The sequence below is a fragment of the Hemiscyllium ocellatum genome, chromosome 4, assembly GCF_020745735.1.
Source record: "Hemiscyllium ocellatum isolate sHemOce1 chromosome 4, sHemOce1.pat.X.cur, whole genome shotgun sequence".
Taxonomy (NCBI): Eukaryota; Metazoa; Chordata; class Chondrichthyes; order Orectolobiformes; family Hemiscylliidae; genus Hemiscyllium; species Hemiscyllium ocellatum.
The window spans coordinates 103389166-103403442 of NC_083404.1; the positions used below are offsets into that span (position 1 = coordinate 103389166).

General features: G+C 44.0%; 1 protein-coding gene across 9 annotated transcripts in view; it reads left to right on the top strand.

The window, feature by feature from the left end:
* The first annotated feature begins 6254 nt into the window (after positions 1-6254).
* LOC132815041 (transmembrane protein 241-like) overlaps positions 6255-14277 on the top strand; it is a 227261-nt gene continuing 219238 nt past the window's right edge. For all 9 annotated transcript variants that reach the window (XM_060823704.1, XM_060823701.1, XM_060823708.1 and 6 more), the window contains exons 1-4: positions 6255-6426; positions 9537-9583; positions 9691-9771; positions 10576-10657. In XM_060823704.1, the coding sequence (XP_060679687.1) occupies positions 6361-6426; positions 9537-9583; positions 9691-9771; positions 10576-10657 (276 nt within the window). In that variant the 5' untranslated portion in view covers positions 6255-6360. The remainder of the gene's footprint in view (positions 6427-9536; positions 9584-9690; positions 9772-10575; positions 10658-14277) is intronic.

Below are 14277 nucleotides of genomic sequence, written 5' to 3' on the forward strand. Positions count from 1 at the left end.
AACTGGATATTCCTCCTTCTGCAAATTCCTTCCAGCCTTGAGCATATGTCCTAAATGCTGGCACAGGCAGAAAACACAGCTGCCTGGACACCCATTCTTTGCTGCAGACAATGGTGTCAATCCCCCTCAATTTACCAACCACCACGACAGCTCCATTCCTTGTTACTCCCACCAATTGAAGGGGTTCCTATACAGTGTGTGCATCTAGCCTATAGCCTTACCCTCAACCCTACATAACAAGAGAACTTCAAACCTGAAATAACTCCACGGAGGCTAGAATCCCATCACTAAGTCACCCTTTATTTAGATGTGTTGAGTGCTTGACACTGTTCCAGTTTCCTCAGAACCAGCTCCCAGAGTGAACAGAAACTCTGACACTCCTGTTTATTTTTTTTTCCCCTTACCCCCACACTCCCGCCTAACTGCGGTAGTGCTTATTTTTCCCCAGCACCCATGATGTGTGTGTGCAGGTGTAAGACACAGTGAGAGACACAAGATGCACGAATCTTTATTCAGTTTGCACCACCAGGAAAACACTGATGTTTATATCTGTTAAGCAAGGATCCCTGGTTGGCTCAGATTAACAGCACCAATCCGAGAACTCATATTCTATGAAGTTTACCTGGCTGACTTTGTTACAATCACTACAATATCAAAACATAAGTGACTGAAAGTAGTATATTAGGGATGCTTAGATTTGTCTTAAAGAAGACATAGGCCAGATTTGGCTATTTCTCAGTTCACTGTCTGTCCATTCACTTTGATGAGGAAAAGCATGCACAGATGAGCACAAAAGCAGAATACCCCAAACCTGAAGGTTTAAGAAACAAAAAAAAGAGAAACTTTCAAGTGAAGCAACTGAGAGAATTAGTTCATAGCGTGTTCAACAACAACAACCACACGGTGCCAAACTGTCACTTTCGAGACAGGAAACAGGAGGCTGGACTGTTTTGAGGTCCTGTATACACATCAGAGAAGCAGGCACTGACCCAGGGTTTTCAGGGAGACAGGCATGCTAACAGGTTCCCTGTTCAGTGAAGAACAACATACAATCACTCATTACTTAAAGACCAATCAGAGGTTGTTCACCTTGAGAGAAGGAGTAGCAATTCTGTAGTAAAGGGTTAATTTTATCTTAACACAAATGAATAGCTACTGAGTATGAGTGTTTGGAAAAACGCAACTGTACCCTATTGGTTTCCATAATGTGATCTCTAAATCTGCTGTAGGTGCCTTTGTGTGCAGTCTGGGAGTCATTGAACACACATCACTGGAAAGGTAGTGTCAGAGTTGGTGCAGTTAGAAATGTGTGGAGCTTCAGAACTGTAAGACAACCAACTACTGAATGAAACAGCAAAGAAGAAGTTTTTAAAAAAAACAACAACAATCTTTGAATTACTGGAAAGTCAAAATCAAAATCACGAAACAAGTCAAAATGGCTATTCATTTTTCACCCTCTGTTACTGTAGAAATGGAAGGATGTGAATCAGATATGAGACACCCAGTGGCAGAACTGTGAAAGATCTACAGAATTAATGAAACAAAATGAGCAGCAACTCTGTTATTAGAACTGAGGAAAGAGTGCTACAGGTTTTATTGCATTCTAGACCTAACCTCACGATGGAGCCCTCAAAAGGAAGGTTGAGGAAATATAATGAAATGATCTTCATGCCCAAGAGGATAAATGAAACTGAGAGTAAAGTGCAATGGGAAGAAATAAAGTCAGAATTCTAAACGTTAAGATTACACATCCATCTCAGCTGAAGCAAGTTCAAAAATTGGGTTAGGAACTCAAATGCGCCAGAAGAGAGTTGTGACATTTTGCGGACACTGTTGCGCAGATGTTGAATGATAGCATAGATCTTTATCCATCTATGATGTCTTCCCAGTGATTATCAACATAAAGTGGTGGAAGTGTGAGACCAACCTCAGTATCGACTGAGGAAATTCCCAGCTGCCTTCAAGTCCAGCCTGAAAGTCAAAGTGGAAGAGCTGGAAAAGAAGGGAGAAATAAAGAACACATATCTCAGGAAGGATGTACTGGCCCTGGAGAGGGTTCAGAGGCAATTCGCAAGAATTGGTTCCAGGAATGAACAGCTTAACATATGAGAAATGTTTGAAGATTCTGGTTGTATACGCGTTGGAGTTTAGAAGGATAAGGGGGGATCTAATTGAAACTTACAGCATACTGAATGGCCTGGACAGAGTGGACATTGGGAAGATCTTTCTATTGGTAGGAGAGACTAGGACCTGAGGGCATAGCCTTAGAGTAAAGGGAAGACCTTTTAGAACAGAGAAAAGGAGAAACATCTTCAACGAGAGAGTGGTGAGACCAGAAGGCAACATGGTCGCAGTTAAAAATCCGGAAAGCTGTGAGTAGGCTCAGATCCAAAGCATTTCGCCAACGTTGAGAAGAGATCTCTTCACCCCATGTCAAATATTGAAGACATTTTGCCAAACTGGGTTAGGCAAAGGTCTCAATGTGAAGGAGGCTGGTGTGTGTTGGATGCCAATGTCCGTGGATGTGAGGTACATACATCAGGTGCACCTGAGATGTTGGTGCCCAATTTCCAACATAGAGGTCCACTTGGAGGAAGTGGTGAGCTGAACTGGCCAGATCCTCCCTCACTCTAGCTTCTTGGGCAGGTTTGCCTGATGTCGATTATTGTTTGGTAAGTGTGGTAAAGCTGAGAGGCTGAATATTAGTGAAGTGAGTCGAGATATTAACAAGACATTGAACTAAATAAAATCCACCATCAAAATGCATCTTACTGCTGCCTGATGAGAAACTCACCATGCTCCTTGCGAAAAGCATAAATGATAGTGGGGGTTACTATCACCCAGTTTGACATATACCACACCCTATCATTCAGAATCCTGTGGGACTCCTCCTAAGGAGGCTGGTGATACCGAGGGCTCTGCGGGTATTTGAGTATAAGGATGGTGAAAAGGGCTCAACTGGTGTTTCAGTGTAGGGGATATTGCAGAGGGCTGTGCAGGTGTTTCCAGTATAGGTGATATTGCAGAAGACTGTACTGGTGTTTCTAGTGTATGGGATATCACAGAGGGCTCTGCTGGTGTTTCCACTGAAGGGGGTGGTGCAGAGGGCTCTGCTGGTGTTTCCACTGAAGGGGATATTGCAGAGGGCTCTGCTGGTGTTTCCACTGAAGGGGGTGGTGCAGAGGGCTCTGCTGGTGTTTCCAGTGTAGGGGATATTGCAGAGGGCTCTGCTGGTGTTTCCACTGAAGAGGGTGGTGCAGAGGGCACTGCTGGTGTTTCCAGTGTAGGGGATATTGCAGAGGGCTCTGCTGGTAGTTCCAGTGTAGGGGATATTGCAGGGAGCTGTGCTGGTGTTTCCAGTGTCGGGGATAGTGCAGAGGATTGTGCTGGTGTTTCCAGTGTAGAGGATATTGCTGAGGGCTGTGCTGATGTTTCTAATGTTGGAGATATTGCAGAGGGCTCTGCTGGTGTTTCTACTGTAGGGGATATTGCAGAGGGCTCTGCTGGTGTCTCCAGTGTCGGGGATATTGCAGAGGGCTCTGCTGGTATTTCCAGTGAAAGGGTATTGCAGAGGGCTCTGCTGGTGTTTCCAGTGTCGGGGATATTGCAGTGGGCTCTGCTGGTGTTTCCAGTGCTGGGGATATTGCAGAGGGCTGTGCTGGTGTTTCCAGTGTAGGGGATATTGCAAAGGGCTCTGCTGGCATTTCCAGTGTCAGGATATTGCAGAGGGCTCTGCTGGTGTTTCTACTGTACGGGATATTGCAGAGGGCTCTGCTGGTCCTTCCAGTGTAGGGGACATTGCACAGTGTTGTGCTGGTGTTTCCAGTGTCGGGGCTATAGCAGTGGGCTGTGCTGGTGTTTCCAGTGTAGGGGACATTACACAGGGCTGTGCTGGTGTTTCCAGTAAATGATATATTGCAGAGGACTCTGCTGGTGTTTCCAGTTTCGGGGATATTGCAGAGGGCTGTGCTGGTGTTTCCACTGTTAGGGATATTGCAGAGGGCTCTGCTGGTGTTTCCAGTGTAGGGGATATTGCACTGGGTTCTGCTGGTACTTCCAGTGCCGGGGGTTTTACAGAGGGCTCTGCTGGTGTTTCCAGTGTATGTGATATTGCAGAGGACTGTGCTGGCGTTTTCAGTATAGGGGATATTGCAAAGGGCTGTGCTGGTTTTTCCAGTGTAGGGGATATTGCAGAGGGTTCTGCTGGTGTTTCCAGTGTCAGGGATATTGAGAAGGGCACTGCTGGCGTTTCGAGTGTCAGGGATATCGCAGAAGGCTCGGCTGGTATTTTCAGTGTCGGGGATATTATAGAGGGCTGTGCTGGTGTTTCCAGTGTTGGAAATATTGAGAACGGCTCTGCTGGTGTTTTCAGTGTAGGGAATATTGCAGAGATCTGTGCTGGTGTTTCGAGTGTCAGGGATATTGCAAAGGGCTCTGCTCGTGTTTCCAGTGTCAGAGATATTGCAGAGGGCTGTGCTGGTGTTTCCACTGTTAGGGATATTGCAGAGGGCTCTGCTGGTGTTTCTAGTGAAGTTGATATTGCAGAGGCTGTGCTGGTGTTTTCAGTGTCGGTGATATTGCAGGGGGCTCTGCTGTTGTTTCCAGTGTATGTGATATTGCAGAGGACTGTGCTGGCGTTTTCAGTGTAGGGGATATTGCAAAGGGCTGTGCTGGTTTTTCCAGTGTTGGGGATATTGTAGAGGGTTCCGCTGGTGTTTCCAGTGTCGGGGATATTGAGAAGGGCTCTGCTGGTGTTTTCAGTGTCAGGATATTGCAGAGGGCTGTGCTGGCGTTTCAAGTGTCAGGGATATCGCAGAAGGCTCTGCTGGTGTTTCCAGTGTCGGGGATATTGCAGAGGGCTGTGATGGTGTTTCCAGTTTACGGGATACCGCTAAGGGTTGTGTTGGTGTTTCCAGTGTCGGGGATATTATAGAGGGCTGTGCTGGTGTTTCCAGTGTCGGACATATTGAGAAGGGCTCTGCTGGTATTTCCAGTGTAGGGAATATTGCAGAGGGCTCTGCTTGTGTTTCCAGTGAAGGGGATATTGCAGAGGAATGTGCTGGTGTTTCCAGTGTAGGAGATATTGCAAAGGGATGTGCTGGTTTTTCCAGTGTAGGGGATATTGCAGAGGACTCTGCTGGTGTTTTCAGTGTAGGGGAGATTGCAGAGGTCTCTGCTGGTGTTTCCAATGAAGGGGGTATTGCAGGGAGCTGTGCTGGTGTTTAAAGTGTAGGGGATATTGCAGATGGCTCTGCTGGTAGTTCCAGTGTAGGGGATATTGCAGAGGCCTGTGCTGTTGTTTCCAGTATCTGGGATATTGCAGAGGACTGTGCTGGTGTTTCCAGTGTAGGGGATATTGCAGAGGGCTCTGCTGGTATCTCCAGTGTTGGGGATGTTGCAGAGGGCTCTGCTGGTATTTCCAGTGAAAGGGTATTGCAGAGGGCTCTGCTGGTGTTTCCAATGTTGGGTATATTGCAGAGGGCTCTGCTGTTGTTTCCAGTGTCGCGGATATTGCAGAGGGCTCTGCTGGTGTTTACAGTGCTGGGGATATTGCAGAGGGCTGTGCTGGTGTTTCCAGTGTTGGGGATAATGCAGAGGACTCTGTTGGTGTTTTCAGTGCCGGGGATATTGCAGAGGGCTCTGCTGGTGTTTCCAGTGTTGGGGATATTGCAGAGGGCTCTGCTGGTGTTTACAGTGCTGGGGATATTGCAGAGGGCTGTGCTGGTGTTTCCAGTGTTGGGGATAATGCAGAGGACTCTGTTGGTGTTTTCAGTGCCGGGGATATTGCAGAGGGCTCTGCTGGTGTTTCCAGTGTTAGGGATATTGCAGAGGGCTCTGCTGGTGTCACTAGTGTCGGGGAGATTGCAGAGGGTTGTATTGGTGTTTCCATCGTAGGGCATATTGCAGAGGGTTCGGCTGGTGTTTCTAGTAAATGGGATATTACAGAGTGTTCTGCTGGTGTTTCCAGTGTCGGGGATATTGCAGAGGGCTCTGCTGGCATTTCCAGTGTCAGGATATTGCAGAGGGCTCTGCTGGTGCTTCCAGTTTTGAGGATATTGCAGAGGGCTGTGCTGGTGTTTCCAGTGTCAGGATATTGCAGACAGCTCTGCTGGTGGTTCCAGTGAAGGGGATATTGCCGAGGGTTCTGCTGTTTCAGAATACGCTTTGCCTGTCAGATGCAGTCGGACTGTCCCTTTAAGAGCTTGGCCCGGAGCAGGATGTGCTGCTTATTGGTTCATCAGCGAGCGACGTGTGTGTAAAGATGGCTTCAGAGTGTTCCTGCTCCGAGTGATGATGTGGAGGATCCGCAGCTCTGGCTGATAGACCGTCTGGGTCTCTCTCGGCCGCTGCCACAAACCGATGTGGTTAAAGGGACCTCAGCTTTGTTTCTGCTTCCTGTTCATCGCTTCTTCCTTCACCAACAAGGTGAGCCGGTTTGGAAAAGGAGCAGGAAACACACACTGAACTTTCACCAGCTCTTTCCAACTCGGCTTTTAGCCCAGCTCCGCTCCACTTCCCCAGCCGCGTGTCCAGCAGGAGAGATAGCGTTGACCCTGTCTCCCTGCTGGTGAGCGGATGCTGTTGGGATTTGGACATCTCGATTCTGGTGGTAACTGCTTGAACGTTCATAAATTCTTCCAAATGGAGCATTTGAAGTGGGTGGGGACAGGGGGTGAAATTGAAAGCAACATTGCTTTTCTTTTATTCTCAGAGGAGTTTTGGCGTTGAGGGTACAGTGATTTCTTTCTGGGACATTTCACTACAAAGTTACAGTGAGACTTCTTAACTGAGTTAATAGCACCCAAGGAAGGCTCTAATTGTGCTACAGTTAGGTAATCAACTGTAAATAATTCAACTTGTGTGTATTAATTCTGTGAAATAAATCAGTTTCCTACATGGACATGTAGCCTAAAGCAGTTAAATTTATTTTACAGTTGGTTTTAACAGTTTTGGACTGCCTCACTGTTTGCATCAATCAGTACAGAACCATCCAGCCTAGTTCCACCATCCAGCTCTGGGTCCATCCCTTTCTCAGATTTGACAATTTGGGTGCACTTTCTTTCTCATGCAATGACGATTTCTACCTGTACCAGCCTTCTCAGTAAGAGCCAGAGCGCTCCCCAAGCCCTGAGCTAACTCTTCTACCAGTTATTTAATTCTAGACGCCTTTTTATTGACCACCCCTGTCCCCCATTTTAAGGAGGATAGATCTTTCCGAACAGTTGCGTATTACCCAGCACGGGTTTATACGCCTCAGTTAAATCTCCTCTCAAGTTCCTCTGCTCCAAAGAAACAGCTAATGTTCTCCATTCCTGACAGTACAATTTCAACTCGCCTCTATGCCCTCTCTGGTGTTTACACACTTTAGGCAGTACTCAAGCTGCAGTCTGATTACTATTTCATATGGCTGTGGCACTGCACCTTCCTACTGTTATATTCTAGGTCAGAAAAATAATGTTTTCTAAAGGCCTTTTTGATCAACTTATCAACCTTTCCTGCTGTCTTTGGAGATTGTTAGCCATGTTTGAAGGTCCATTAGTTCCTCTATACTTCCTATCACTTGCTGTATTTTTTTTGCCTTGTTTGTCATCCCCAAATGCACAATTTTTCACTTCGGCAGACTGAATTCAATTTGATGCTTTTAAATTCACCTGATCATCTTTTTGCAGTCTGCAGCTGTCTTCTCCTCATCAATCACACTGCAATCTTTTTTATGTCATCTGTAAACCTGTTCATTATTCCCCTGTATTGAACCTAATTCATTGATGTATGTCATGAATAGCAAGGCCCTAGTATTGAGTGAGCACTGTGAGGCAGCACGAAAACGACCATCCAGCCACACAAATGCCCATTCACCCTAAGCGTTTGCTGAGCCAAGTTTGGAACCAACTTGTCACTTTAGATCTCACTGGCTTTAATTTTCTGACCAGTTGAAAATGTGTTGCTGGTTAAACCACAGCGGGTCAGGCAGCATCCAAGGAATAGGAAATTCGACGTTTCTGACCAGTCTACCATGATACCTCATCAAAGAACCGTGCTAAAATCCAAGGGAACAATCTCAAATGTTTGCCTTTTTCACCCCCTTCAAAACTTGGAATCCGGTTTAATCAGTCATGACCTCTGTATACATGCATGCTCACTGTATTTGTTATTTAGACTGCTCATCTGGCATGTACCTTGCAGTCAAACCATGCGCTTTGCAGTCAAAAAGATGCCTAGGAAATTTCCTTCAGTCCCCTCAATAAACTCACAACTCCTTATTACTGATTCAGTGTCCCTCACTGTCTCTAGATGAATTGTTTGTTCTTTTTAATTAATTCACAGGAAAACATGTGCTTGGGCAAGCCCAGTGTTGATTGGTGCCCTTTATTGCCCATGAGAAGTTAATGGTGAACTGCCTTTGTTAATGCAGCTGAGTGGCTTGCTGGGTAAATATAGAGGATAGTTAAAATCAAACCACGTTTTTGAATTCACATACAGGCCGGAACAGAAGAAATCCTTCCCTGACTGAAACAGATGAATTTTTATGATAATTTCATTGTCTTTAATGTGAACATAGAAGCAGCAATAGACCATTCACCCTATCTACTCTGCTACCATTGAATCTGATTATGATTTTGATCTATCCAACTGCTATTTCTTGCAATGTCTCCCTATCTTTTTACATTGTATTTTAGATCAATTTTATTCATTGAATTTAAATTCCTGACTTTTCATGTTGGAATGCGGTTAGGTAATTAGTACAATCCTCAGATTCTCCAGCTTGCCAATAATTCAAAGCTGGTTTGACAGCATATGTAGAGAGAAAACCAGAATTAATATTGTGTCCAATATGACTTTTTGTTTTGGAGTTGAAGAGACGGGTGGAGTTATTGGTCCAGTAACATAACCACTCTCCTGTGATACTGAATCATGCTGTTGTTACGTCTAGGTTTAACCTTTCCAAAGGTTCTTTATTTCACCATCTGTTATATTATACTCATACAATACTGTGCCCCATGCACTAATACTCATCAGTTTCTATTTCCTATCAGACCCTCATTCATCAATACCTCAATTTTAAACTTCTCATTTTCCTGTTTCAATCTATCCAGAGCATTCTCTCTCCTGACCTCAAACCTCTTCCCACAAGGCAATTCTATATGAACTCCATTTTCCTATGAACTGCCTGCAATGTTTTCCTGTGTTTAAAAGCACTATATCAGTGTTGGTTAGTCATTGATAATTGTTTGTCTATTCAATGCCAAAAACATTTACAGTATTGTTGTGTTCTTTATCCAAACATTATCTACTGTAAGCATTAACAGCAAGGTTCATAGAATAATGAACTTAAAGGTAGATATGTAGCAATGAGTAAAGCTAGTGGCTAATTTCTGTGGTGAATTGGGATAGTATGTGGGTGTTGCTCCATTGATAAAACTTGTCCAAAGGATGTCAAAGTTTGAAAGTCCTTACTTCCAGGTTTGTATCACTTTAAGTACTTTGGCTTGAAATTTTGCAAAGCACAAGGATCTAATTTATCTTTTTTTCCCCAGTATGTCCTTTCACAACTGAAGTTTACTTATCCCACAATTTTTCAAGGGTGAGTATCAACCTCCAGTAATTTTGTAGCATTTAGAACTGCTGAACTGGCTTATAATTTGTCATAAATTGTAATTACCTCTCCATTCCCTTTTTCTCCTTTTGCAGTTGGCAGACACTTGTGGGAAGTTTATTTCTTCTGACAGCCTGGAAACTAGGAAGGGTGGAAATCAGGAAAAATGCTCTATGGTAAGGAAATTGCAGTAAAATTATTTACTCCAACTAAAAGCATGTGCTGATCTCCAGACTTCAGGTCCAGTGATCACACAGCTTTCAGCTTTTATGCCTAGACTGACTGATTTAGGCTAAATACATAAATCACAATTGAAAGACAGACTCTCAATTCCAAGTATGTCATTGGGTTGTGTGAAACCAGTTGCAATAGTGTAGTTGTGTCTGGACAACTTATCATAGTGGATTCCAGATGCCTCACATCTTGAAAATTAATTTCAAAATAATCTGTCATAGCTTTCCTTGTGCACGTTTGGACAACAGAGAAGTTACCAGAGAAAGATACAGTTTTCAATAGGAGTTTACTTATGGCATCCTGAAGTTACTCCAACCAATTTGAAACCCTAGACTGGCTCCATAATGGAGTTTCCATTAGCCTGCTGAAGTGACGGTGGTTGGAAATTCTTTCTGACCTTCCTGAATCTAGAAGTTGAATGGTTATTAATCTGGGGAGCAAAATATTGTGGGAAAATTACTTTGAAACACCCTTCAAGCTCTCTGCCTGTATTCCTGATGAAGGGCTTTTGCCCAATACGTTGATTTTCCTGCTCCTCAGATGCTGCCTGAACTGCTGTGCTTTTCCAGCACCACTCTAATCTAGACTCTGGTTTCCAGCATCTGCAGTCATTGTTTTTACCTAGTAAAGTGATGAAACAAGCATTATTAGTCAAGTGATATTAGCTCCAAGCAATGACATATCTAGGTGTATTAAAGGAATAAGATTTGATCTTATAGCTAACCATGTGATTTAAACTTTGATAGGTCTGCCAAGGTTTCCTGGATCCCTGGTGCATTACTGTTTGTGGGTAATATTTATGCAGGTTCCCGGGCATTATCTAAACTGGTAAGGACTTTTCTTTGGTTTAGGAAGGGGAGCTTTGGGGTGAGAAGGATGACTTGGATGAAGTGTTTTGTTGGACATTTGCAAACCATGTTGAAGCAGTCTATTTGCATTTACAAATGCTGTATTAAGACTGGCATTTAAATGGTGTCTGTCAAGGGCTCAGAACAGCCTGTAAAGTGCTTTCTAGCTATTGAAGAACTTGAGAAGTGTAGTCACTGTTCCAAATGAGGCTGGCACTTTGCACACAGCAATGAAAATCAAATTTTAAATGCTGTACTTTTATTAAATCACAGCATTTTCAATGTTTTGCAACTTGAACTGAAGCGAACTGCATCTGACTAGGTACAAAAACAGAAGTTGCTTGAAAAGCTCAGCAGGCACTGGCAGCATCTGTGCAGAGAAACCAAAGTTAACGTTGCAGGTCCGGTGATCCTTCCTCAGAGGATGAGTTCTGAGAAAGGGTCACTGGACCCACAACTTTAACTCTGATTTCTCTCTACCGGTGCTGCCAGACCTGCTGAATGTTTCCAGCAACTTCTGTTTCCCCTTCTGATTTACAGCATCCGCAGTTCTTTCAGCAGACATTATAGGCACTCGTTTACCTGATTAAAGGCGCTATATAAATGCAAGCCATTGTAGTTTGTGAGAAAAGACATGCAGCAGATGATCTCATCTGACCTCACCAAAGTTCACATCGAGGGTGGAGGGGTGCTGGTGCTGGTGGCTTGTATTTATGGGCCTGGGTTTGGGATTTCTTGCAATCGGTGCTGTCAGTAAGATGGTTTGCCTGTCAACATGTTGGTATCAGAAAATCAAGGGAGCAGTGCCCATAGTTTTCGCTTGACCAAAGTGGTAAGCATTGTACCAGCGATCCCGACATGCACATTACTGGATGAAGCGTCCCACTGGCAATGTAACCTTGGAACATTAGAAATTAAGTTTTGTTCTAGAGTATATCGACTGCTGGTTCTCCTGTGGGTTTGGAAATGTTGCCCAGTGAGTTGGCACAAATGTCACGTTTTACAGTGTGTCTTTTATTCTAGCTTTGGTAATTTGGACACTGAGGAAATTCAGACAGCGCAAATTTGGAATTGCAATTTTAATATTTAGTTTCAGTTTGTAAGAGTTTTGTAGTGCAGAGGTAATATCCCTCCCCCGTTGACCCGAAAGGTCCAGGTTCAAGTCCCACCTGCCCTGGAGGGACATAATGTGTCCAAGCAGGTTGATGCAAAAAAAAACATGTGAAGAGTTATTGCCCAAAGCTGAGAGTTTTATGGTGCATGTGTAACATCTCTACCTCTGGCCTAGAAGGTCCGAGTTCAAATCCCACTTTGGGATTGATGGCCACAGAGCTATATCATGACATGTCTAAACAGTTTGATGACAAAAAAAGGTCCCAAAGCTCTGAGCGCCGAACCAATCCAATTATAACGGTGGGACTTTATCCAAAAAGCACATTCACAGCCTCAAGATTGAGTTGCATCGTAACTTGTATTAAAACATTCGTATCCGTGTGAAGTAATCAGGTTAAAATCGTGCATCAGAAGTGACAAAAATAGACAAATTCAGCAGGTGTAGGAAAGTAGTGGATTTTAAATGAAAACTAAATAAAAACTGAAAGAACTACAGATGCTGTAAATCAGAACCAAAAATAGAAATTGCTGGAAAAGCTCAGCAGGTCCAACAGCATCTGTGAAGAGAAATCAGAGTTAATGTTTTGGGTTGAGTGACCCTCAGGCTCTGCAAGTTCTGACCTGAAATGTTAGCACTGATTTCTCTCCAAAGATGCTGCTGGACCTGCTGAGCTTTTCTAGCAATTTCTATTTTTGTTCACTTCAACTTGATATTAATTTTGTTTTATACAAACTGACATACCACTTCAATCTTACCCACAGGAATTATATGTAAATTTCATTATTTAAGTGTTAGAGATATAGAGGCATTATGATCCAGAAGTAGACCATTAGGCCCATTGTTTTTGTGCCAACCTTGTAGAACAATCCAATTAGTCCCATTCCTACTGATTTATTTCTATCAAGTGTCCATCCAATTTCATTTTGAAATAATTGATTGTCTTTGCATCTATCACTCTTGTAGGGAGTTCCACCTTCACATTCCCACTGTATCTTTTGCCCAAAGCCTTCTATTCCTATTTCTGCTCACCTTTCTTTGTAGTATTAGCTAATGGGGACAGCATTTCATTGTTTAAATAAAGATGTAGAAGATTATGATTGTCTACCTTATCAGAATTTCTAGCTTCTCCAACCCCATCTTGAAGCTGCTCTGTACACTGGCTGCATTTGCTGTACCTTTTTAAGCTCAGAAGAGCACTTCCTCTCTGGAAGGGGCCATGCATTCTTTTTGACTTATTATTATTCAACACAGCTTCGTAACAAGTGCCCAACATGTCTCTGGACTAGTTGGACCAAAGAGTCTGTTTTCATGCTGTATGACTCTATAAACTGTTGGCTTATTTTGGTGCCAGACCTTATTCCTTTGGTTCATGCCAGTGGCAGTAGCCATCTGTAATTTTCACCGCTCCCACCAGCTTCAGGCAGGAACCATGTTGCAAAATGACAACGCATCGCAATAATAAACATGATCTTGTCCTTGCGCTGGCACCATTTCGGGTATCTCTCCTGACCTGATTTCTGTGTCCTCCCAACTGCTGAGTTTCCAGCTCTGGAGAGCTTCCCAAGGGAACAATGACTCAAGCTGCATTGCCACTGAAACCCTTGTTCACGTTCCTTTACGTACAGGTTTCATTTTTCTCAACAATCACCAATCGGGTACGACCCACACAAACTCCAGTTCACCTGCACCTTCACCTCAAAGAGATGGTGATGTAGTGACAATATCACCGGGCTGGTAGTGATTCAGCGGGCTGAGCTAATGCTTCAGGGTCATAAGTTCAAATCCCTTCACAGCAGCAGGAATTTAGATTTGTAAAATCTGGAATTGAAAATGCACCCAGTCATGGTGACTAGATTAGATTAGATTACTTACAGTGTGGAAACAGGCCCTTCGGCCCAACAAGTCCACACTGACCCGCCGAAGCGCTACCCACCCATACCCCTACATTTACCCCTTACCTAACACTACGGGCAATTTAGCATGGCCAATTCACCTGACCCGCACATCTTTGGACTGTGGGAGGAAACCGGAGCACCCGGAGGAAACCCACACAGACATGGGGAGAACGTGCAAACTCCACACAGTCAGTCGCCTGAGTCGGGAATTGAACCCGGGTCTCAGGCGCTGTGAGGCAGCAGTGCTAACCACTGTGCCCGCAATGGAACTATCAGTTCCAATGACTATGGCACTATCATCAATTTGTCATAAAAGCACATCTGGCTGATTAATGTCCTGTAGGGAAAAGACTCCGCCCTCCATAATAGGTTGTTGTATGTGTGTCTTCAGAACTACAGAAACCTATTTGACTCTTAACTGTGCTTTGGCATGTTCTCTTAGTTCATTGGTGATCAGGGATGCCTTTTGCTTACACTTCTCCCTATCACTGCTGACTCCAACCATCTTTCAGTTTGAAAATATTCATCCCTGTTTACAAATCCCTGACACTCGGTTCCCTTCCATTCCTGCACCTTCTTTAGTCTCATCTC